Here is a 25,840-nt window from a genome sequence, read left to right as displayed (position 1 = left end):
ATGCGCTACGTCCCTCTCTAAATTAGCCAACCCGTGGGCACCTCGTGCTCACTCCATATTTGCCCCGTGCCGACTCTGTGGCAACCCCTGATTGGCCACAGCTGGATATATTAGCCAGAGCCTGCGTCCCATTCCCGCCCTGATTCCTCGTGGCAGCCTGTGATTGGTCACGGCCAAATATATAAACCAGAGCCCGCGTAAATAAAGCAGCAGTTAACTGTCACCCACAAGAGCATCTCCTGTCTCATTGGGGGGCTGCGCCGGTCACTTTCTCAGTAAGCATTTAGTAAGGCTATATATACCCAGGCCTTGCAGTGTGTTAGACAAATGTTCTACCACTGAGTTAAACCTCCAGCCTCTACAATGAATTTTTTTAAAGATTAAATTACATTTGGTCTATAGGAGATACACTTTCAGTAATGAATGTAACAACAGGCAGAAGGTGTTCAACAAGGAAAGAAAGGACATGAACAGAACTGTAAGCCAACAAACTATACCCAGTGTACATCTAAAGAACACTGCACCAAACAAAAGCTGAATATACTCTCTTCTCTGGCATGCATGGAACATTCTCCAGGTTATATGTTAGACCCGAAAACAAGCCAGTACAAATATAAAAGGTTTGAAATAGTATGAATATGTTCTCTGACTACAATGGAATGTAACTGCAAATCAGTTATGGAGGGAAATCTGGGATGTCCACAAATACATGGATATTGAACAATATGCAGCTAAATAACCTATTACTCAAGGAAGAAATCATAAGAGAAATTAGAAAATACTTTGAGATGAATGAAAATGAAAATATAACATATCAAACCTTAGAGGATATGTTTTAAAAGGGAATTCAATCCATAATTGATTCTTTCATTTTAAAAAGCTACAAATTGCCAAGCATAGTGGCACATGTCTATAATCCCAGCACTCAGGAGGCTGAGGCAGAAGGATCACTGTGAGTTTGAGGCCAGCCTGGGCTACATAGCAAGACCTTGTGTCAAAAAAAAAAAAGGAGGCGGAAAAGAAAAAGCTCTATCTTTGTTTTTTATTTATATATGTTTACAGTACATAATGATTACATTCATTGTGGAAAATCAGTACATATACATAATACATCTCAATTATTTTTGTCCTCCTTTCCCTCTACTCTATTTTATTTTATTTTTTGCCAGCATCAGATTTATTTATTCATTTTATAAATTTGTATCAAGTTAATTATCATAAAGAGATTAACAGTGAGACTACAGCCAAAGAACATAGAACACAGAAGACAATACGTTGGCCATATTGTATTACAGTAATTGTTTTTCTCTAGAGTCTGTCTTTTATTTTGCACTGTATTTGTATACTGGGTTTCTCATACATGAGAAACCACACTTCATTTAAACTCGTGTCTGATTTGCTTCACTTAAAAGTGTGGTCTCAAGATATATCCATTTTCCTACAAATGACTCAAGTTTTTCCTTCTTATTGCAGAGTAGTACTCTGTTACGTGCAAACACCACATTTTCTTTATCCGTTTATCTGCTGCTGGTCACATAGGCTGCTTCCAACACTTAGCTGTTATGAATTGTGCTGCACCGGTAGTCATGCATCGCTGTAATATGTTGTCTTTAACTCTTTTGGAATGACATCTAGAAGAAAGTAGCTGGATCAAATGGAATTTCTAGTTTTAGTTTTTTGAGGAATCTCCATGCTGATTTCTATAAAAGTTTTTTTTTAAAGTCAACAAAATGGACAAAGCTTTCATTACAGTGACTACAAAAGAGAAACCAGACACAATCACTAAAATCAAGAATGAAATAGCGGGCATTACTATCAACTTTACAGAAACAAAAGGAAACATAATTAACGCTACAAGTAATTACATGCCAGCAAACTAGATTAAATGGATGAATTACAAGTCTAGACAACTTGGCACATCCTTGTGATCCCAACACTCAACAGGCTGCCGCAGGAGGATCACAGGTTCGAAGACAACCTGGGCTACATGACAAGACTCTATCTCAAAATACCAAGGAAAAATCAAATGTGGTAGCACACACCTGTGATCCCAGGACTGCCATGAATTCAAGGCCAGCCTGAACTACATAGCCAGACCCTGTCTCGAGCAAAACAAAACCCTAAAAACTTGGAAAGATTCCTAAAAAGATGAAACTTATCAAAACCAACTGAAGAAAAATTAGAAAATCTGAATAGATTTATAGTAAATAAAGAGATCAGATGAGTAGTCCAAAGAATTTCTATCAAGAAAAATACATGGCCTGACAACTTCACAGACTGTTATACCATCACCAAGAGATATTTATCCTGGGATGCAAAGTTGGTTCAACAAAGGAAAATCAACCAATGCAATATTTTATATCAATAAAATAAAGCAAGGATGCTACATAATCACTTTCAATAGATGCAAAAGAAAAAAAATCAGTTAAAAAATCTGACCCAGGCACAGTGGCAGATGCCTATAATCCCTGCAAGGCAACATGGTTTGGGCAACTTAGTGAGACTGTCTCAGGAAAAAAAAGAAGGAAGGAAGAAAGAAAGAGAAAATACAGAGTGAGGGAATGGAAAAAGAGGAGAAAAGAAAACCAACACTCTTTCATGGTAAAAAAGAATCAATAATCTAGGATATATATGAAGTTCCTAACCTGATAAAGGACATTTCCAAATGACCTGCAGGTAAAACCACACTGAGTAGTGGACCACTGATTGCTTTCCCATTAAGTCCAGAAAAAAAAAACAAGGCTGAGGCAGAAATATTGCTACAATGTCAGCCTGGGATACATAGTGAGCTCAAGATCAGCCTAAACTGCATAGTGAGACCATGTCTCAAAAAACATCAAAGTCCGATGTGGGAACACATGCCTATAAGCCCAGCACTCGGGAGGCTAAGGCAGGAGGATCACTGTGAGTTTAAGGCATGGTTTATGTAGTGAATTCAAGGCCAGCCTGCACTACAGAGCAAGACCCTGTCTCAAAAAACAACAACAAGGGCCAGGGGTTTAGCTCAAAGGCGTAAGTGCCTGCTTGGCAAATGTGAGGTCATGAGTCCAATCCCCGGTGCCAATAATAATAATAATAATAAAGATTTAAGGCTCGGGGGTATAGCTCAATGGTAGAGTGCTTGTCCAGCATACTCAAGGCCCTACTTTGATTCTCAGCATCAAAAAGGAGTAATAAGAAAATAAAGAGGAGGAGAGAGGCAGATATAAAGTTACTTCTGTTCTTAGCATAATCTCATGAGGAAATCCTAAGAATTCACTAAAAACTATGAGTGTGGGCCGGGTGTTGGGCTCAGTGGTATAAGCACCTGCTTGGCAAGCGTGAGGTCATGAGTTCAATCCCTGGTACAAAAAAAAAAAACAACTATTAATGCTAATAAATAAGTTTAGCAAGGCTTTAAGACATAAGATCAATATAAAAAGAAAAAAATAAGGCAGGTATGGTGGCATATTCCTGTACTTCTAGCACTGGAAAGGCTGAGACAGGAGGATCATGGGTTCAATGCCAGCCTGGGCTACACAAACTCAGACTCAAAAAATACATGCACACACACACACACACACACACAAGCACGCACACACAGACACACACGCACAATTTATAACTCTATATGTGCCCATTTACAATAGTATATATGTTAGTCAGGTTTCTGTTACTGTGACAAAATTTTACCTTGGATCAGTTTGAGGGGTTCAGTCCATGGTTACTTGGCCCTGTTGCCACCAGGCTTGGGAGAAGCAGTGTATCAGGGAGGGGAGTATCTGGTGAACAAAGCTGGGGCAGCAAATGAAGAGACAGGAAGAAGCCAGGCCCCACCGTGCAAGTGCCATCCTCAGTGACCTGCCTTCCTTTCACAAGGCCTCATCTCTGAAAAGTTCTACCACCTCCCAACAGAGCCACAAGCTGGGGACCACCACACAGACCTTTTTAGAGTCAGCCAAGAGTCAAGCGTCAAAAAATGCTGCACTGATTCTCGGCACTCACAAGGTACCTGGGTTCGAGCCCCATCATGGGAGGTTGGAAGGAATGAGAAATAATCCAATACGTACGAAATGTGTACTCTGAAGAAGAAGCATTATTGAAAGAAATTAAAGATCCAAATAAGCAGAAATTTTCATAAAGAAAACAATCAGTAAAAATAAATATGAGAAAGAAATTCTATAATCATAAAATTCAATAATCACATCACTGAATAAAGCAGTAATCAGACCACTTAAAGAGAGAGCACTTCTCTTTCACAGTGGCCAGCTCTCACCCAATGAAGTACACTTCTTTTTCTACTTTTAATTGGCCCAAACTAACTCTGCAGAGGACTTTTTTTTTTTCATACTTTTAGTAAATGTAAAACCTCACTACCTCTAAAAAACAAAACAAAACAAAAAAACCTTCAGTAATAAAGATAAGTCTTGCTGGCAAGGGCAAGGCAATTCCCAGTATTAAAAAAAAGCCCAAAAAGAAAGGATGAGTCTAAGGAGAAAACAGACAAATAGATCACTGAAATAGAATTGAGAGTCAAATCAAGCAATAAAAATGCATTAAAAATAATTGGTAGTCCAGAAATAAACCAAAATTAGTCAATTTACTTTTTGACAAGTGTTAAAACAACTCAATAAGAAAAAAATAGTCTTTTCAATAAATGGTGCTGAAAAGAATGTATATGCACATGGAATACCAAAAAAAAAAAAAAAAAAGCTGAGTCCCTTCCCAAGTCATGGGAAAATTAAATTTAAATCAGTCACAGATTCAAATCTAAAAGCACAGGTATACATTTCATGACTATGAATTAGGCAATGTTCTCTTAGACACAGCAGGCAAAACTAAGCCCCAAAAAATGATACATAGGGAGAGATAATGAGATAGATAAGATAGGCAGATAGATAGATAGATAGATAGATAGATAGATAGATAGATAGATAGATAGACAGACAGATAGGCAGACCAACTGACAGTGGGAACAGTGTGCCCACCTGCAATCACAGCTACCAGAAAGCTTTGGCAGAAGGGTCTCTTGAGCCCAGGACAGCCTATGCAACATAGAAAGATTCTATCTCTTCTTTCACAAAACCAGAAATTTTATGCTCCAAATGATACTATGAAGGAAGCCCACAGCATGGAAATATTTTCAAAGTACATATATGTTAAGGAACTTGAATTCAAAATATGTGACCTCTTAAATTCAAATAACAAAAAGACAAGTTAGGTACAACGACACATACCTGTAATCCCAGAGTTCTACAAGGCTGATGCCCAAATTCAAGCCCAACCCTGGCAACTTGTTGGTTTAGCAAGACTCTGTCTCATGATTTAAAAAAGGGGGTGGGTTGAGGGCATAGCTCAGAGCAAAAACTCAGAGTTTAACCCCCAATATCAAAAAATCCAATTAATAAATGATAAAGCATTCAAACAGACATTTTTTCATAGAACATAGAAGATACAGCCAATGAGCACATGAAAAGACACTGACATTATTATTTATGAAGAAAACTCAAACATAAGCCACAATGAGATTAACCATATCAACATGATAGCGATGATAAAAATAACAAAAACCAGGCACACTGGTGCACACCTGTAATCCCAACATTTTGGAATACTGAGGTAGGATGATGATTAATTCAAGTCTTGATTGGGCAATGTAGCAAGAAGTCTGTCTCAAAGAGTAAAATGTCTGAGGATGCAGCTAGTGCACAGGTTCTGGATTCAACCCCTCGTGATGATGATGATGTTGGTGACAATGATGATGACAGCAATGGAAACAGGGCTGAGCATTAGTTCCCCTGGCTTTGATTCCCAGTGACACACACGAAAAAGATTAACAGCAAAAACCATTAATGTGAATGTAAAGAAACTGAAACCCTCACGCACCAATAGCAGGAACATGAAATGGTGCAGCTGCTTTGGAAAACCACCTGGCAGTTCCTAAAATGGTTAAACATAGTTACTAATCTCCCCATCATTTCTGCTTCTATTTTACCCAACAGAAAAACATTTCACACAAAAACTTGTACATGAACATTCATGCCAACATTATTCACAAAAGCCAAAAAGTAGAAATAACACAATATCCATCCACAGATGAGTGAATGCACTAATGTGGTGCAGCCATACAGTGAGATATTGTTTGGCAATAAAAGTGAATCAAGTAGCCAGATGTAGTGACACACACCCGTAACTGGAGTTCTGAGAGACTGAGGCAGAAGGACTGCACCTTTGAGCCCATCCTGGGCAACTTGGTTAACTTAGCAAGCCCCTATATCAAAATTAGAAAGGAAAAAAGGGCTGGGGATGTAGCTCAGTGCAAAGACCCTGAGTACAATTCCCAGTGTCTTAAAACAAAGACTAGGTAGAACTCCCGAGATCCGGCCATGGTGGGACTCAGGCAGCTTATTCACCCGCCCTCTTGGTAAGCGCCTGCGGCGTGGGCTTGGAGGAGAACCATTACCTGTGAGCCCACTGCCACACGGGCTGAAAATCAAGCCCTTCCCCCTCCCCCATAGCTACTGGGGATAGATGTCTCAGCATATCTTGAGAGAATGGCCGTATGCAGGATAGCAAATATGGGGAATTTCCTTCTATCTTCTGTTTGAAGGAAAAGGTTGTTTTCACTGTTTTTGTTTTGTTATGTTTCTTTTGCTCTATTCAGTATTCTCAATTGGTTTTATAATGTTCTATTTTTGGTTTGATTTTGCTATACCTAATTGACTGGACAACTGTTGTGAAGTTAAAGAGATATACCATGGTACCTATTACAACTATCCCAGTATCCTACTGTGAAAGCCTTCACCAATTTCACTGCATTGTCTCGATTGGCTTTGTTCTATCTTGTGCTGTTGCATTTTTACTACTTTCAAAATAAAAGAAAAAAAAAGACTAGGTGCAAAAGCCTACTAGTACTTGCCAGGCGCTTAGAGGAAGGAGGGATGAGGATGATCACAGGGAACAGGGAATGATATTCTGCAGCTATGTAGTGGCAATGTGTACAACTCCCAAGATACTAAAATCCCACTTATTTGGCACTTTAACGGGGCTAGGTTGTATTTTAGATGAATAATATCTCAATAAAACTACTGCTTATTTTTTAAACATCAAGTAGCTAAAATGTCCTTCAGTAAGTAATTGAAATAGAGACTGAGGATGTAACCCAGTGGCCCAGTACCCGCCTGACATGTGCAAGATCCTGAGTTCAAATCCCAATTTTAAAAAGTAATTGAAATAAATAAAGTATGGAACAGACATACTATGGAATACTATTTGTCAATAAAGCCTGTACACTTGCATATACACATCTGTGATGAGTTTCTGGGGAATTATGCTGAGTTTGTAAAAATCCAACCCTAAAATATTAGACTGTATGTGCTATGCACAGAAAGTTTGTGTACCCCCCAAAACTGATAGGTTAAAACTCTAATTCACAGTGTTATGTATTTGGGGTTGGTTCTTTGTGAGGCGACAAGGCCATGAGAGTGAAACTCTCATGATGAGATGAATGCTGCTAGAAAAGAAAAAACAAAAAGGTGGAGCATGTAGCTCGGTAGTAGAGCATTTGCCCAGAATTTGGGAGAATTATGTTCAATCCAGCACCTAAACAAATACATAGAAGAAGGAGCAAGAGAGAGCTTGCTTCTTCCCAAGTTTCCACCTCATGAGGACACGTTAAGAAGTCAGTCATCTACAAAGTAGAAGACCTTCCCACCTACTTTTACCCCAATCATAGATCTCTTAGCATCCAAAACTGTGAGAAATATACTCCTGCTGGTTAAACCACTCGGTTTATGGGATTATGTGATAGTAACGTGAAGTGACTAAGTCTGATTCCATTAAAGCCTCTTTGAAATGACACATTTTTAGAAAATGGTCATTCAAGAGATGCAAATTAAAAGAACACTAAGATTCCATCTCACCCCCCAGAAAAAAAATGGCTATGATCAAGAAATCAACCAGTAACAAACACTGGAGGGGCTGTGAAGGGGGATCCTTCTCCACTGTTGGTGTGAGTGTAGACTCATACCATCTCTATGGAAATCTGTGTGGGGATTGGGTGGGGATTTAGCTCAGCAGCATAAGCGCCTGTCTTGCAAGTGCATGGTTATGAGTTCGATTCTGGTTTAGGAGGTCCCATTTGACCCAGATATTCTCCTTCTGGGTATTTTTCCAGAAAAATTAAATCATACCACATTAATATATGTTTATAGAACCCATGTTTATGGAAGCACAATTTGTAATAGCTAGGTCTTGGAAACAATCCAAATACCCATCAACTGAAGAATTGATAAAAAAGATTTTTATCCAGTGGAGTACTACTTAGCTATAAAGTATAACTTTGAGACTTTTATAGATAAATGGATGCAATTGAGACCATATTCATAAGTGAAATAAATCAGACACACATGTAAACATCATATTGTCCCACTAGTGTGAAAGGTGAAAGAAACTATGTGTATATATATATATGATAAGATAGTTATACTACCGATTTCTCTTAGTTCACTGAAGAGAAAGCTTTGTGCTGCTAGTATTGTTCAGACAATTAAATGCAGATATCTTGTATTCTGAGTAACCGATCTGAAGATAACAATATGCAATGTATATACCATTGTTACCTCCTAACTATTGTGTTTTGAAATTTTGAGGTTTTTTTCTTTGAAAAATAATTTTTTAAAAAACAAAAAGGTAAGGGCTGGGGATTTAGCTCAGCAGCATAAGCACCTGCCTTGCAAGCAGGCAGTCATGAGTTCAATCCCCGGTACTGATAAAAAGGAAAAAGACAAAAAATTAAATTAAATTAAAAAACAAAAAGGTAGAAAACGACAACAAAAAAAGAAAACAGGAAACACATGAGTGATTTTAATGAGGGACAAAGATGAAAAATAGGAAGTGTAGGCTGAGGATTTAGCTCAGTCACATAAGTTTTGCCTGGCAAGTACGAGGTCATGAGTTCGATTCCCAGTACCAAAAAAAAAAAAAAAAAAAAAACATGGGAAGGGTTTCCATGGGATGGAAATGTTTGATTTCTTGCACACAATGTGGATGTAAGCCTTACACGTGTAACAAAGTTTTATATAATCAAATGCATGCACATGCAGGCATGCACACGCCCACACACACACATAGAGTGAGGTACAGAGAAAAATCAAGTAAAACTGGGGATATATGAATGAAACCATTAAACGTGTCAGTGCTAATCTCCTGGCTATAGTATTGTACTATAATTTTATGAAATATCTCCATTAAGTGAAACTGAGTAAATTGTACATAGGACTTCCTTGCATTATTTATTACAAATGTCTGTGACTTTCGAATCAGGCAGGGAGGCACATGACTGTAATTTTAGCAGTGGGGAGACTGAGGCAGGAGGACCCCCACTACTTCCAGACCAGCCTGCGCTACATAATGAGTTCAAGACTAGTTTGAATTACTGTACATAATGAGACTCTATGTAAAAAAAAAAAAAAAAGACAAAGCAAAAAAAGCATGTAAATCTACAGTGATCTTAATACCATTTTTAACTTTAAAAATGAGATTTGGGTTTCCAAGCCACTCCCAGTATCTCTTTCCAAGTTAGGATCTCTGATGCAGTGGAGAGATGGTGTGAGGAAAAAGCCCATCAACACACAGAAGAGGGAATCGGAATGTTCAAGATAATGTGACAAGTTATGAGGGACACACAGCCAAAAACAGAAACCGGCACTCTGGGCACCCATTCCTTCATTCAACAACTGTTCGCTGAGAGCCTACAATGTCTCCGAAATATTCCAGAATCTAGGTCCCCAGTTTGTAGCCATGATCACTACTCAAGCTAGTGTTCCCTCTTTTAGGGAAGACCATGGCCCAAGGAGGAGAAAGTGATCCCACAGTCTCCAGTAAAGGAAACTCCAGGGGCGCTGGCCACTGGGCATGAATACAGGACCAAACGGAAAGTTAATGAAACCAAGTAGCTGTGGTCCATCACCCTAGACTGCTGAAGGTGCCAAACCTCCCAATGCTTTTCCAAGGAGAGGGCAGTGTCTGGCCTGTTCAAGAGGCTAGGCTTAAAAATAACGGGATAAACACGGGCTGGCTAAGGGTCAGGCTGGGCCGGACAATGCTGTCAGGCTGATGACTCACTGAAGGTACAAGACAGACACTTATGGGAAACTACAACTCCCAAGATGACCCGCGGCTGGTCTCAACTACATTGTCATGTGATCCATGCTCACGTGTCTCCTCAGCCGGCTCGGGAATGAAGCACACTAGGTAGGTGGCAGGAGGTGGCAGCCTTGGAGGGTGGGCGCGTCGGGGTCCCTGGAGTTCCCTGCAGAAGCAGAACCCGGGTCTGTTTCCTGCAGGGCTCGAGACCCGGCCTCGTCCCACGCTCGCCCTTTGTGGCTCCGGCCGAGCCACGCCGGAATCTACCTAGCTCTAGGCCGGGATCGAATCCTGGGAGCCCGGAGCTAGTTACCTCACGTCACCCACTGGCCTCACTACAGGCCTGGGAATCGCCCCGACCCGCTCCTGGCTTACCTCCCAGGGCAACCAACCCCGTGTATGTCAGAGTGCCAACTCCAGGCTGGACTGGGAATCTGCCCTGGGTGGGATCTGAGGAGCGTGCTGTAGTGGTGGATCGGGCGTTGGGCTTCTAGTTAGGACCCTGCCAGGGACCCATTATGACGTTGGGCTTATCTCTCCCTCCGTGGCCTTACCCCATCTGCTCCGGCACTTCCTTCTATGAGTTGGGGTGGTGCTGCCCAGTCCTCCTTCCCCCCTCTGCTGAGCCAACCGAGAAACAGCCCAAATTCTCTGCGGACTGCAGATTTTGAAAAAGAACTTGAGGCCAGAGGGAGATGAGGAGAACCAGATCTCAGACATCTAGAGAGAACCAACCACCTTCCACCACAGCCAAGAGGCTTGACAGAGCAAGTAAGCTGGGAACAAGGGAGCTCAGTAACGCGCAGTGGTGCTGGGGCAGCACTCAGCCCCCAGATTTGTGAGGACCTCAGCTTGAGGTCCTATGTGATGGGAGCACCGAGGTGGGAGTGCCGAAAAGTAAACGTGCTTCCTGGAGAGTCAGGAGTTCCCTGGGTTTATGACCTTAGACAAGTCATCCAGGCACCTTCATGGAGTGAACAGGTGGAGGAGGTGATCTCAGACCACTCTGGATCCAGGCCAGAATTCTGTTCGGCCAGAGATTCTACCTTCACTTCTCACTGCTTTGATTTTTTGCTGAGTTTCTGGTTGAGGGGCAGGTTCTTTAAGAGGTTGAAGTCCTGTGGTGAAGTCTGATGCTTCTCAACCTGGCAGCAGCAGAGAGATGACCCTCCTCTGGGGCAGTGTGCGTGGTTTTGTGCTTGCTGACAGATGCACCTGCACTTCCTCCTCTCTCTCTCAGGAGGGTACAGTTCCCAGTTTTGTTCCCCGGGTCATAAGGAGAAGCAACTGGGAAGCATCCTAAGGAGGCTGGGTAGCCTTTGCTGACGCAGCAGAGGGAATGGCTGTGTGATTTGCGGTGGTTAGGTTGTCCTTTCAGCAGAACCTGCTCAATTTCTTTCTCTTCCTTATGGACTACAAAGAGTAAGTCACAGAGGGTGAAGTGGAGAATAAATTGAGTTTTGTGTGAATACCCTGAAATCAGGACTAAGGAATGAAGAGACTTGGGAAAGGAATCACCGATTTTGTCAGTCCGGGTGGTAACTAATCAAAAGCTCCCCCTGGAAGGCAGCTCATGGCTCCTTATTATGCCTCAGTCCTGCCCTTTGTCTCAAGGATTGTGTGCTGGGGATTTGTATGTGCTAAGCACATGTCCTACCGCTGACCTACCTCCCCAGCCCAGCCCCTGCCCTTCTTAACTGGCCTTCATCTTGCTCTTCTTCCCATCAGCTATACCAGTGCCTTCATGCCCGTTGTTACCTGCTGAATATCGCTAGGCCCTGGTTTGATGATTACTTGCTTTCTGTTTGCTTAGAGTTGAGAATTCTTAGACATTGTGGGGGGGGGGTGAGCAAAATGGAAAGGGACATTTACAGAGTGACAAAAGCCATGATCCCTTCTGGGGCAGGGATTGCTGGGAATTAAATGTAGGGCTCATACATGCTAAGCATGTGCTGTACCACTGAATTACATTCCTGGCCCTGTGACCATTTATGGAGTGCTCAACCCTCATTGAACTAACACACTTCTTATGGGAACTTAGGATGCAAAGGCTTAGGGGGTAAAGTGACTCGCCCAAGATCACACCGCTGGGAAGTGGAAGAGCCTAATCCACCTCCCATATCATAGACTGCCTGCTCAGGGCTGCTCTTGATCAGGGTATCATTTCTCTTGGGAGTCCTAGGCCATAGCTGAACCTTGAGAATACTGAGGGTCAGTTTTCAGGGCTGGGTTCCTCAGAGCACCTCAAAATTCTAGGGAGAAGAAACTTCTTCCTGGGTTTCAAGAAAGGACCAAGGCTGGAAGGAAAACTGAAGTTCACCTGTGTTTGCCCACAGGGAAAGGAATCATGGCAAGCATGGTATCCGAGTTCAGCCATGTCCATGGTGCCATTTTGGGTCTAGGGCTGGGACAGACACAGATGAATGCTGTAGGGCCAGATAGGCTAGGGTTTCGTGATCTTGATGCTGTTGCTCTTTCTTTGTACTACTGAGAGTTTATGCTTGATTTTTAAATCCCAGCTCTACCACTTATTGCTGTATGACTCAAGGTAGAAAGCTGAATGTCCCTTGGATTCAGTTTCCTCCATGGTAAGGTGGTGATCATTCTGTCACCTTTTAGGGCTGTAGTGACAATTAAATGAGGTAAAGCATTCCATAGTTGCCACAAGGCCACATGTTCGGCCTCAAAACCTTGTATCTGGCACCAGAGAGCAGTCATGGTACCGTGTGAAATGGTGGCACATGAGAGAAAGCCAGAAGGAAACCAGCTAAGCAGTGCTAGGCCCTCACATGGCTCCAAGCAAGCTGCAGTGAGCGTCTGAGGAAATGGGAAGAGATGGGTCCTGAGAAGGGGGCTGGCAAAGAGGGGCGGGAAACATTATAAGGATAGGATTATTGATTATTTTCTTGAGGACATATGGGAAGACATGTGGAGCTTCCGGGGGACGAGAGTGAAAATTTGTCCTGAATTTTCAAGGGTCTTGAAAGCCACCCATAATTTAGTGTCTGGACTGCAGGGAGGCACCCTGGGCTGTAGTGCATTGAAACACCCACAGTTCTTGGGGAGACATCCTTGTGGGACCCTCTGCTATAGAAATTCACTGGAAAGGCACATGGGGTCAGGGATTTAGCTCAGTGGCATAAGCACTTGCCTGGCAGGGGCGAGATCACAAGTTTGATCCCTGGTACCAAAAAAAAAAAAAAGTACACAGACTTGGGTCCAAATTGTGTGCATCAGCTGGCACTGTGTGACCCTGGATCAGTAATTTTTTTGTCTCTCGAAAACTTTTGACAGGTCTGCTGTAGGATTGAATGAGAGAAAATCAGCTGTGATATACTTGATCACTGGGGCCCCTCTGTGTTCAGGTCTTATTTTCCCTACAGATCCTAAAAGACTGAAACAAGCAGGGTTTGCGTCTGGCACATTTACGTGTCACACAGAGGTACACCTGGATTTGAATCCTATCTGTGTGATTTTTTTTTTTAATGTGGTCCTGGGAATTGAACCCAGAGCCTTCACACTGAGCTGTATCCCTGGCCCTTTGATATTTTGTTTTGAGACAGGATCTCACCACGTTTCCCAGGCTAGTCTTGAACATGCAGTCTTCCTGCCTTAGCTTCCCAGAGTGCTGGGATTAACAGGAGTTCATTTGGCTACCATGGGATCTTAGCAAACTTGTTTTACTTCCTGGGCCCCAGCCTCCCTATCTCAGGATAACAAAAGTACTTGCCTTTATCCCATCTAGGCTGAAAGGAGTCTTCGTAAAATAACAGCCCTGAACAGGCAAGCATTCCCTGTACCACCCTTGGGATGTGGTCCTAAGAGCCCACAGCCCTTGCATGAAGAGGGCTCTTTGCATCATGGCCCAGGTCAACATCAACAGTGAATACAGAGAATGGGGCCCCAGCACGGATGCTGGAGAGCGGGCTCGTCTGCTGCAGAGTCCTTGTGTGGATACCGCCCCCAAGAGTGAAGGTGACGACTCTCCTGGGAACCCTGACAGAGGCACCACCTCCACACTTGGGGCCATCTTCATCGTTGTCAATGCCTGCCTGGGTGCAGGACTGCTCAACTTCCCAGCAGCCTTCAGCACTGCTGGGGGCGTGGTGGCCGGCATCATGCTGCAGATGGTGAGTGCCCAGCTGTTGTTAGAGATGTAGGGAATGTGGGTTCTCAGCCTCACCAGGGAGGTTCTGGATCAGGCACGGTCAGCAGGGACAGAGGCTGCCATCCTTCCCTCTGTTAGATATGGCAGATATTCCCAGTCTATTCCAGCAGTCTTTAGTATGAGCCTGGGGGAGGGCTTCCCCCATCAGAGAGATGTAAGCATCAACACAAATTTAATTTTCTGGGTGTTACATGGGTTTTATGGGTTTTTTTTTTAAACAGACTCTTTCTTATGGAGCTGCTAGACTTTATTGAGGAAGTGACGAGATAGCTTGCACTTGCTTCACAGATGGAAGAGAAATAAGAGGCAACAAAACCGACCATGAATGGTTATTTTTGAAGCTTAGTAATGGGAACATGGGAGTCCTCTGTGCCATTCTCTTTACTCTTACATGTGGAGTATTTCTTTGAAGACTTTTTATGTTTAAAGAAAGTCTCAACTTGGCAGCCTCTAGCTGTCTATTAAAATTGCATTGCTGGATGAGACCCATTTGCCTGACTCATGCTGGGCACTGGCCTGGTAATTGCTGAGCTTGGCTCCCAGGCCTTCCCCACACCCTCTTGTTCTGTCCTTGCCTGCAGGGCATGCTGGTTTTCATCATCAGCGGCCTCGTCATCCTGGCCTACTGCTCCCAGGCCAGCAATGAGAGGACCTACCAGGAGGTGGTGTGGGCCGTGTGTGGCAAGCTGACAGGAGTGCTGTGTGAGGTGGCCATTGCCGTCTACACCTTTGGCACCTGCATTGCCTTCCTTATCATCATTGGGGACCAGCAAGACAAGAGTGAGGTTCTCCCCAGCATGTACTTGCCCTTGGCCCTGGTGATCCTGGGAAAAGCTGTACACTTAGCTGGCCTTCAGCTGGAAATCTTCCCTCTAGGCTACTGAGCCTAGTAAAGGGAGGTCCTGGGCCCAGCAGAGTGGAAGGCCACACTCTGTGGTGGCCCACCGTGACATTCCCTCTTTCCTCTTTATGCAGTTATAGCGGTGATAACAAAGGAGCCCGAGGGGAGCCTTGGCAGCCCCTGGTACACAGACCGCAAGTTCACCATCAGCCTCACCGCCTTCCTGTTCATCCTGCCCCTCTCCATCCCCAGGGAAATTGGCTTCCAGAAATACGCCAGGTTCGGAAGCTTTACCCCAACCTGGGCCAGACTAAAGCTCTGATCACAGGCAGCTGGAAACCCAAGGACTGCTGGGAACTCTTATCCTGCATGACTCCTTACCCATTCGGGGAACAAGAATGGGCGGTGGCAGGTGGACCAGGGCTTGCAGAGTGTCAGACATGAGGCATCCCTTTTCTGCCCCCATTAGGGAAGACAGCAGCCTTTGGCATCAGTGAGAGATTCTGTTCTAAATGTCCTTGACAAGGAAGAGACTAGTGATGCCTGGGAATGTGAGGCAGCCTGCTAGCCTGGGCCTTGGTTTTCCCTGAGAGGATGGGATTTGTGATCCTTTGAGATTGTCCACCTACCAGCATCACAGATGAACGTGGAGGGAGGAGCCTGGCTTCCTGGCTTATAATCTGAAAAGCTGCAAGGCTCTGTGCTGTCTTCCAGTCTTTAAAGGAAAGAATCACTCAGCCGTCTCCACAGTTCCTAAAATGGTGGCATTCGCCTTTCGTCTTCAGCAGCTCCTATTTCTCCCGGGCCTGGCCCAGATGTTGGCCCATTGGCAGGCCAAGGCATGGCTCCTCTGATTGAAGTTGTAAATATGCTTTGAAGTCCAGTTCTCTGAGCTATGGAATGAAATCTATGCATTTTCCAATGGCCAGAAATGCCCGTCAGGTCCCCATTGGCTGTCCAGCCCCTCCTAGCTGTGGAAGTTCTCTCTGAAACTGATTTCTCAGGCATCTTGAAACCTTGTTTGGCATAGTCCCCAGTGTTCATTGGACATTTGTGGTACCTGTAACTGGGGTTGGGCACCCCTGGGGATAAAATCAGACAGGAGGTACCTGGGGCTGGGGAGGAGAAAGTCAGATTCTCTTTCCTGCAGCTTCCTGAGCGTCGTGGGCACCTGGTACGTCACTGCCATCATAATCATCAAATACATCTGGCCAGATAAAGAGATGACCCCAGCAAACATCCTAACCAGGTGGGTGAGAGCCCTGGGAAACATAGAAGTAGGGGCCGCCATCTAGGCCCCAGGAAGTGCTGGGGCAGACATCAAGATGCCACACAGCCAGTCTGAAGCTTGTTAGCTCATCAGGCTGACGCATAGGTTATTGCAGGAAGGTGGCAAGAGATTCTGGTCTTTTTCTGGAGGGATGAGTGAGAGCCAGAGGCAGGAGGAGACCCTGAAACCAACATCTAAGAAATGAGCCGGTGCAGGATGGGCCACCAGGCTGTAGAGACCGATAGGATGCAATTGCACATTTTTCTAAGTTGTATTTATCCAAATTGTTTGTTTGTTTGTTTGTTTGAGACTGCATCTTGCCGCATAGTTTAAGATGGCCTTGAACTTGCAATGATCCACCTACCTCAGGCTCCCAAGTACCTGGATCATTTTTTTTTTTTTTTTTCAAAACATATCAGAGAAACAGAGGCCCCCAGTCCATTAGCTAGGAATTCTACTTGTTGGTTCCAGAAAGATCTTTCAGAGCCCTGTTTGCTGGGTGGTAAAATGGAGATGTCTCTCCTTTCTGTAGTCTAGACTTCTATGTGTTCAGTGTGTAGGATGCTGGTTGCTAGAAACCATCTTGGGATGAATAAGGAATCACAGTATGTTTGGTGGCTCTGAGCGTTTTGCAGGAAGACACACATTTGTATTTTATCCACAGGCCAGCTTCCTGGACGGCTGTGTTCAATGCCATGCCCACCATCTGCTTCGGATTTCAGGTGCCAGCTGCAAGGTCCCTGCTGTCCCCTGAGCTCATCCCCAGCCTGTGATAGAACCCATATTACAGGCAGGATGGGGGGGTGGTCCCAGGAAGAAGGATAAAATGATGCCCAGGGCTTGCCCCATGTCCCTGCAGCCCCTGTTCCCAGAGTACACTCCTGTTCGCTGGGGTGGGGTCACTTTTCCTTCCTGACTGCGCACTTCACCTAAACAGTGCCACGTGAGCAGTGTGCCCGTCTTCAACAGCATGCAGCAGCCTGAGTTGAAGACCTGGGGTGGGGTGGTGACGGCTGCCATGATCATAGCCCTGGCTGTCTACATGGGCACAGGTGAGTTGTCCCCTCCAAGGCCCAGGTGTAGCAGGTTCCCACTCCCCCTCAAATCCTTGAGTCATCCTTTCCCAAGGACAGCCCTGCATTCCAGCCAGGATCTTTAGACACTAGGTTGAACTTGGGCTGCCTGAGGCCGCCTCTACCAAGATGGAAGAGGTGTATCCATCCATTCATTCATCAGTTCTGTACCGGTGCCCAGTAAATGCCAAGAGCTGTTCTCAGTGTGGGAATGCCATGGAGATGGTAGGCCTTGTCCTGCCCTGTGGGGGTACCAGTCTCATTGAAGAGGCAGTTGCAGGAGACACAGACATGGCAGTGAAGCCAGAAGGCATGGGTGGAACCTTTCACTGAAGGCTCCTCTCTGAAGAGGTAGCATTGGGGAAGGTGGAGGATGATGAGAAAGAGCCAGAATATGACAAGCCAGGAGGAGCATCACAAACAAGGAACTACAAAATGCTGAGCTTCTGAGGCAGGGGCAGAAGGGAGGTCTGTGTGGCTGGAGTGCAGGGAGTTGGGGGCAGGTGACAAGGGAGGAGCCAGCTACTGTTTGGATCCTGAGAGGAAGCCTGTTAAGTGGGGGGCGTTGCTGGGGAAAAGAGAGCGTTGGCTGCTGTGCGGAATGACTTGGGAGGGGGCAAGACTGGGAGCCCAGGAAGGGGTCCCAGGGGCCACTTGGGCTAGTTCTGTTCCTTCCTCAGAAGCCACACTTAGGAGTGAGAGAGAAATGGGTCAACTCCCCCTGAGGTGTTTGCTCTGGCTGGGGAAGCAGACAGTACACCAATCATAAGGACAATTCAGAGGGAGATGAGTGCCCTGAAGGGAAAAAAACTGGATAATGAGCACGCACCAGGGTAACGATGGATGGGCAGGGCAGGGTGTCCGAGAAGGGACATCTGGTCCAAGACCTGAAAGGCAAGATGGCAGCGTGAGAATCTGAGCAGATCTAAGGATTAATGTAGAAGTTCTGAGACAGTAATGTGCTGACCAAGTTCAGGTTCACAGGGACATTCAGACATTCAGCAATGCAGGGACCAGAGGGGTTCCCCCAAGGGGGCATGTGAGAAGACATGAGGTGCTGTTGCTCCCAGCTCGCAGCCCCCTAAGGTCCAGTCCAAGCCTCCAGAGCTGCTCAGCATCCTCTGATGTTGCGTGAAGCAGGAATTGGCAGTCTGCCCCCTTACCCAGGGTCACTGTGACCTGGCCACCTTGTCCCTGCCCACAGGCATCTGTGGCTTCCTGACTTTTGGAGCTGCTGTGGACCCTGATGTGCTCCTGTCCTATCCCTCAAAGGACATAGCTGTGGCTGTTGCCCGAGCCTTCATCATCCTGAGTGTGCTCACCTCCTACCCCATCCTGCACTTCTGTGGTCGGTGAGGCCCCTCCCCACCCACTCAAAGCCCTTGTAAGCCCTTCAGCATGGCCCACAGCCTTATGGGAAACCACTGGGAAGAAGCTGAGCCCATAGAAAAGAGTCCATGCCTAAGATAGCACCTGCCTACTCCAAGCTGGGTCTGGAGGGTACTGTTGTCCTGAGCAGTCTGAGTCCTCCCAGAGTCTGCAGTCCAGATCCTTTTCTGAGCTGCCATGGCGTCTCCTAGGCTCTCAGAAACCCAGGACAGTTCCTTTTGAAGCAGATGAATAGTGCTGGTTCCTAGGAGATGAAGCAGAGCACTGAGCCCTTCACATTCACCATCTCATCCAGCCCCACAGCAGTCAAGGCCAGGCATTATTAGCTCCCTATTACAAAGAGAAAACAGGCTCAGGAATCAGGGCCTTCCCCACAGTCTGCCCCACGTGAGGTGCAGGGTGTCATCAGGACATCTCTGAGCCCCTCCTCTCGTGGGCAGGGCGGTAGTTGAAGGCCTGTGGCTGCGCTACCAGGGGCTGTCAGTGGAAGAGGACGTGGAGCGGGAGCGGCGGCGACGGGTGCTGCAGACACTGGTATGGTTCCTGCTCACGCTGCTGCTGGCACTCTTCATCCCTGACATCGGCAAGGTCATTGCAGTCATTGGAGGCCTGGCCGCCTGCTTCATCTTCGTCTTCCCAGGTGCGGAGCCTGATGCCCCTGTTCCACTGCCCTGTAGCATGGACTCCCAAGGCTTCTCTGGCCTCTGCTCCCCACTGGCTCTAAACCTGCCCAGGAAAGTAGCATCTAGCACTCAGCAGTAGATAGATACTGAGCTCCACTGAGTGTGGCCCAGAGGGGAAGGGGGCCTGGTGGAGGTGCCCTGACAGAAGGCAGGAGACCTGAGCCCTAGACATGGATCTGCTGCAGATCCTTGGAAAACCATCACACCCCATCTGCCATGACTTTACCCATAGCACTTGTTTCTTCTATCCAGGAGGCTTCTTTGAAAGCCCTTTCCATTTGGCTGGGACCAAGGGAGCCACGTCAGCCCAGCAGTGCACTGGGGTGTGTACCCCCACTGAGTCACACTGAATGCTGCCGCCTTTGCTCTGAATTGTGTGTGCAGTCAAAGAGTGCTGGCCAGATGTCAGCCTGTGCTGGGAGAAGGGGCCAGGTCTCACTCCCAGCTTGGTGGAGTGAGCAGGGTGACTCTGCGGGAGTAAACCTAGGCCTTTCTCGGCCACCACCACTGCTTCTTAGTGAGGTGGGGAACTGCGTGGAGTGAGGGAGCCCCTGCCCTACAAATGCAGGCCACTTCTTCTCTTCCAGGACTGTGCCTCATTCAAGCCAAACTCTCTGAGATGGAGGAGGTGAAGCCAGCCAGGTAAAGCAGGGCCAGGGCTGAAGGTCCTCTCAGAGAGGTGGGGATGGAGAGACTGGAGGACACCTTAAAACAGATGAGTCAAGAAACTTGTGTACTTAGCTGGGCATGGAGGTGCACACCTATAATCCTAACCTTCTTGGAGGCTGAGGCAAGAAGATTACAAGTTCCAGCCCAACCTGGCCACTTAGTAACTTAGCAAGACCCCGTCTCAAAGAATTGAAAAAGGACCTGGAGTGTAGCTCAGTGCAAAGGTGGAGGGTTCAGTCCTTAGTTCTACAGGGGGAAAAAAACCACAAGACTCGCAGTGACACATGCCTGTAATCCCAGTTTCTCAGAAGCCTGTGGCATGAGGTTTGCAACTTCAAGCCCAGCCTGGGAAACTTGATGAGACTTTTTCTCAAAAAAAAGTGCCAAAGAGATAGGTGGTTCAATACCCAATAATATTAGGAACACTGATGAGTCACAGATCCCGTTCATTTTACTTTGATACTTTGAGACAGAACAATTATTTAGTATTACTGCTTTTTTTAATTAGAGAAAATTGTATCGGTACACACCAGACATGCTGGTACATGCATATAATCCCAACACAAAGCCGAGGCAGGAGCATCATTCCTTTAAGACCAGCCTGAACTACATAGCAAGACCTTGTCTCAAAAACAAAACAAAACTTTAAAACACACTACACATATTGAAAGAAGAAAATAAAGGGGCCAGGGACTTAGCTCAACAGCATAAGTACCTGCCTGACAAGAGCAAGGTCTTGAGTTTGATCACAGATACCAAAAAAAAGAAGAAGAAAATAAAAACAGTCTCAGTACCAAGTGATAATCTTGTTGCTGCTTTCAATACAGATGTTTATAGGGATCTGGAGCTTTTTTCCAGTATTAGGGGTTAAACTCAGGGTCTTACACATTTGAGGCAAGTGCCATGCTACTGAACTCCATCCCCAGGCCACATATTTGGTTTTTCCTCCTTTTAAATGAACTGGACCACTTGGTGTGCAGCCTGTTTTTTTCCTAAACATCTTCCCAGCAGAAGATCCGCATCCTCACCCTGGCATGCTGTGGACGGTCAGTTCACCCCATCAGGGCCCAGTCTCCTTGCCTGTGCAGTAGGCACTATCCAGCAGACCTCATGGCTTTTTATGTAAAAGTCCTTGGGAAGTCAGCAGTACTCTACCAATACAAATAGTAAAATATGGAGCGTAGCTGGCATATACATATGTAGACGTCATGTGTGTGTATCTATGCAGATGTGTGCGTAATACAAATCTGCGGTCACCCCTCTCGTCCTCTGTCCTGCAGCTGGTGGGCCTTGGTCAGTTACGGAGTTCTCTTGGTCACTCTGGGAGCCTTCATCTTTGGCCAGACCACAACCAACGCCATCTTCGTGGATCTGTTGGCATAACCACTGCCTCGAAAGAAGCACACAGCTGTGGCCATCAGACCCAGGAACTTGTGTCTTAGAGTTGCGGGGCCACCCCAAGTCCAACATCGTTCCAGCTGGTGGGATGATGTCTGTACATCTTGCGGGGCAGTTGTGGAGCAGCATCTGGCCCTATACCTGTGGACTTCTCAGCCCCAGCACCCTTCCAGCCCAGGCAGTGGCGTGGATGGTGGCAGAACATTTCCTGTCGTGATGGGACTTTGATTTCTCAACACTCAGTTACTCCATGCCTGGACCCCATGGGTGAAGATAGTCTCAGAAGACCCATGTGTTGAGGACTGAGTCTCGGCTCAGGCAGCATGGCACATGCCTGAATCCCATCATTCAGAAGGCTGAAATGAAAGGGTTGCCACAAGTTCAAGGCTAGCTAAGGCTACATTGTTTGTTCGTTTCTTTGTCAATACTGAGAATCGAACTCAGGGCCTCCTCCTTGCCAGGCAAGACTCTGTGCCTCTGAGCCCTTACTCTAAGGCTACACAGTGAGTTCGGGGCCAGCCTGAACAATGTAGTAAGACCCTTTCTCCAAAAAAAGAGAAAAGACCAGAGGGTCCAACGTCTTTCACAGAACAGCCTGTGCTGCACAGGGGCTGTGCTCAATACGCCAGGGCTTAGGGCCTGCTCCAGTCCATCAGCACCCACGGCCAGCAGTAGCCTCTTCTGGGATCTGGCAACTCCCTGAGGTAGCACTGAGGTCATACAGATGCTCAGAGACAGGTAGATACAGCTCATCGATTCCCTCCTCGGCCCCCAGTGAGCCTGGTGGCCTCTTTCCCATGGCGGTTGACATTCCTTAGTCTTAGAGGCCCCATCCTGCCTCTTTGCCAAACCTGATAGTCCAGGTTGAGTTTCCTCCTCTGTCCTCAGACATCACCAAGTCCAATGTTTACAAATGGTGCCAGCCCAGCTCCGAAGCCAGGGGCACCCGTGCTGTGGTGCTGAACACTCACTATTGCTTTCCCCATGGGCAGAGGGGAGTCTGCTTTTCTCTCAGATTTTCAGAGGCTCAAAGGTGGTGGCAGAGGAGGCTGGGAACCTTTCAGATCCTCCCCTGAGGCTGAGCTGGCCAGAATCCAGGTGAACCGTACACACCTTTTTCAACAATTGCTTCTTTTCTGCCACTGCTTTTCCTCCTCCCAGCAAACCCAGAGGGAAGACAGCTGGGTCGCTTGGAAAGTTCCCTTCCATCCTGGAATTTGGCTGCTTCCTCCCTCCTGTACCATCCCATTTCTCTGTGTAGTTCAAGGTTTTTGTTACTTGAAGGTCCAGAAACCCTCTCATCGGCTTCCTCAGCTGTCCACCTCTATCAGGTCTGGCCTTGGCCTGTCAGCCACATCGAAGTCATCCTGGATTGTTGCCCCAGATAGGATGAGGCAGTTCACTGTTTGCTCCCTCCATATTCCTGTTGTTTGATCCCTCTTCTACCCCCACTAATTTTGGTAAATTCTAGGTACAGCATCAGGCTTTCCCCAGATAACCCCAGTGTTTCCTAGGCCCCTCCTACCTCAGCCTTCCATGCAGGAGTGAGAGCCCCCCACAGCCAGCCAGCAGCCCACAGTCAGGGCAATCAGACCTAAGAAGCAGAATCAGGATAGGGGCCAAGGTAAGGGAGCTGTGTTTTCTCACATTGCATCCCCTCGGGGCCTGCTCTTCCCCTGCACCCGGGCAGACTTCCTCTACAGTCTTCCCTCAGCCTCTGGCACAGCACCAAGCCCTGCAAGACCAGAGGACCGGGGGTGGGCAGCTGTATAGCCTCTAGTGTTGCACTGAAGGGCACAGGGGTGAGGCAGGGCTCTGCGCTGGGGTGAGCTGGTCCAGGAAAGGAGCTGGCCTCTAGCTTCTGGGCCTGACCTCAGAGTCCTTTCCTGCCTTCTCCCTTTCTCTCCCCTCTCCATCGGGGTATTTCTTGTTTCTTTTCTACCCATACACACTCAGAGGTGGGAAAACAGTTAATAAAGGGACTCGTGCTGCTGAGCTGTGTTCTGTGTCTGGCGCTAAGAACAGAGCCCAGGTTATAGACAGGAGAGAGGAGGGCTGGTGTGGAAGGTACAGATGCAACTCATCTACGGCCCCTGTCCTGCACATGGTACCGCCATGCTCCCTTTACGAGGAATAAGGCCATGAGTGACTCCTTCCTTTCCTCCCCATCCATGCTGTCCCCTCCCCCATTGCTTCAGGAATACAACTCCCATCTCCAGTCCTGCCAGCTCTGCCCTGACTCCCACACCTCTGAGACATCAGACTGGTCTCAAGCTGCATGTCTCTCTGTGACCTCAAGTCTGGAGTGAGTAGCCAACTCCTGAGTTACACCCCCCCCCCCGCCTTTTTTTTTTTTTTTTTTTTTTTTTTTTGGTCTTTTTCCTTTTTTTATCGGTACCAGGGATCGAACTCACGACTGCCTGCTTTACAAGGCAGGCGCTTATGCCGCTGAGCTAAATCCCCAGCCCCTCCCACCCCATTTTTTTAAATTTATTTTTTAATTTTTATTTTAAAGGGGGTAAAATTAAAACAACAAAACAGGACATAAGAAAGCAATGTATGAGATGTAAATTTCAAAGCTAGACGACCTGAGATCTTCACTATCATATTGTCTCTTGTTTTCTTCCAAATAGTTGTCCATGTCTTCGCATACAGAGAATTCATACAAAACAATATAGTATATAACTGATCCAAAGTGAATGAGGAAGGTGTTTTAGATCTTTAAAACTAAACAATAGGGAAGTCACTAATGGCTGTCATAGATTCATTCTCTTCAAAAGAGCTGTCCATACCCTATGTATATTGAAATACAACAAAACAAAACAGGCAAAGGGGGAGGGATTGCTTGGTTTCCTGGTGCTCCAGGTCCCAGCATGGCTCGGGTCCCAGTAGAGGCCCCTGGCTCCTGTCCTGGGCCACCAGAGCCTAATCCACCCCATTTTTTCCAGGACTATTGAGCAGCTCTGCTGTCCTCATCACAGAGCCATTCACCATGCTAAGTGCTGGCAAGAAAATACTCAGCAGCTGGGCATGGTGGCTCATGCCTGTAATCTCAGCACTCGGGAGGTTGAGGCAGGAGGATCCTTGCAAGTTTGAGACCAGCCTAGACTACAAAGTGAGCTCAAGGCCAGCCTGAACTGCATAGAGAGACCCTGTCTCAAAAAGACAAAAAAAAAAAAAAAAAAAAAAAAAAGTACTCAAGAAAACAAACCCTGCTGTGCTTCCTGTCTTCCTGGGAAGGGTGATGACAAGCAAGCAGTCACACTTGTATGCTATGCTAAGTCCCAAGAAGGGAAAAGAGGGTGTCTTACTGGACCTTTTATTCTTTGAACAAAAATAATCAAAAGGAGGAAACTCTTACTGTGGCTCATGGTATCAGAGGTTTGCATGGCCATGTTGCCTTGGGCCTGTGGCAGCACAGGATAGAGAGGGCCTGTGCACGACGTGGTGGCTGAGAATAAGAGATAGGTAGGGGCCAGCATTCCCATAGCTCCAAGGGAGAACACTCCCAGCAACCTAACCTCTTCCAAGTGGATCCTACCTTTTAAAAGTTTCCACACCTTGCATCCCACAAGCTGGGGACCAAGCCATCAACTCATGTGCCTCGGGGGACAGTAAGATCCAGACATTTGCATGGACCATCAAACTTGTCTAGGATCCAAGGAGGCTTCCAGGAGGGGGTAGTGTTTGACCTGGCCCCTGAAGGATGAGTAGAAATCAACTAAATGCAGAGCGGTGGGAAGAGCTTTCTAGGCAGTGGGAACTGCATGTGTAGCTACTTGTGGTGGCGTAGAATCCCAGTATTTAAGGTAAGAGGGTCAAATGTCCACGGCCAGACTGGACCACATAGATCCTGTCTCCAAAAAAAAAGTGATGTAGGAGGACTGTGACCCAAGAAACTGAAAAAATGGCCAGAGCATTACCTGGCTGTGGGAGAGTTGCAGAGATGATTACCTAGAGTTCTGGGCCCCCCAGCTTCTATGGCTTCTCCTTCGGGTCAAGGTTCATGGCTGACCAGGTTTGGGAACTGAAAGTTGGCTATACCTTTCACACTGAGGGAAGCAAAAATCTAAGCCAAAGGCAAATTCTAGAGGAGACAACCACTCATCCATTCATCCTTGTACTCAAGACAACTGCATCTTAACACTCGCCACCCTTGTAAGCTCTTGGTCAGTGTCTGTCTCCCCGGTGGACTATGATTCCCATGGGACCAGAGTGTGTCTT

The 25,840-nt window shown here is 46.4% G+C and overlaps 1 protein-coding gene across 3 annotated transcripts; it reads left to right on the top strand.

The window, feature by feature from the left end:
- The first annotated feature begins 10,185 nt into the window (after positions 1–10,185).
- Positions 10,186–23,611, top strand: Slc38a7 (solute carrier family 38 member 7). 3 transcript variants are annotated; one of them, XM_003472050.4, is made up of 11 exons: positions 10,186–10,233; positions 13,871–14,255; positions 14,875–15,073; positions 15,269–15,413; positions 16,285–16,383; positions 17,069–17,126; positions 17,342–17,456; positions 18,682–18,829; positions 19,307–19,506; positions 20,137–20,191; positions 21,499–23,611. In XM_003472050.4, the coding sequence occupies exons 2-11, from the start codon at positions 13,965–13,967 to the stop codon at positions 21,599–21,601; spliced, it is 1,413 nt and encodes a 470-aa protein (XP_003472098.2). In that variant the 5' UTR covers positions 10,186–10,233; positions 13,871–13,964; the 3' UTR covers positions 21,602–23,611. The 3 variants fall into 3 exon arrangements, with proteins under 3 accessions (XP_003472098.2, XP_013010402.1, XP_063103498.1); XM_013154948.3 differs by lacking the exon at positions 10,186–10,233 and adding an exon at positions 10,696–10,896; XM_063247428.1 differs by lacking the exons at positions 10,186–10,233; positions 14,875–15,073 and adding an exon at positions 10,700–10,896.
- The last annotated feature ends 2,229 nt before the right edge of the window (positions 23,612–25,840 follow it).

This window comes from Cavia porcellus, unplaced genomic scaffold (assembly GCF_034190915.1).
Source record: "Cavia porcellus strain 051 isolate PalLab524CR breed Dunkin Hartley unplaced genomic scaffold, mCavPor4.1 scaffold_4, whole genome shotgun sequence".
Lineage (NCBI taxonomy): Eukaryota > Metazoa > Chordata > Mammalia > Rodentia > Caviidae > Cavia > Cavia porcellus.
This window is presented reverse-complemented; position numbering and strand designations above follow the sequence as displayed.

Excerpts from the sequence above, each read along its gene's own strand:
- Slc38a7 (XM_003472050.4), top strand. The coding sequence starts at position 13,965 with ATGAAGAGGGCTCTTTGCATCATGGCCCAGGTCAACATCAACAGTGAA. Across the intron at positions 15,074-15,268 it reads TGGGGACCAGCAAGACAAGA|TTATAGCGGTGATAACAAAG; the intron begins GTGAGGTTCTCC and ends CTCTTTATGCAG. Across the intron at positions 15,414-16,284 it reads GGCTTCCAGAAATACGCCAG|CTTCCTGAGCGTCGTGGGCA; the intron begins GTTCGGAAGCTT and ends TCTTTCCTGCAG.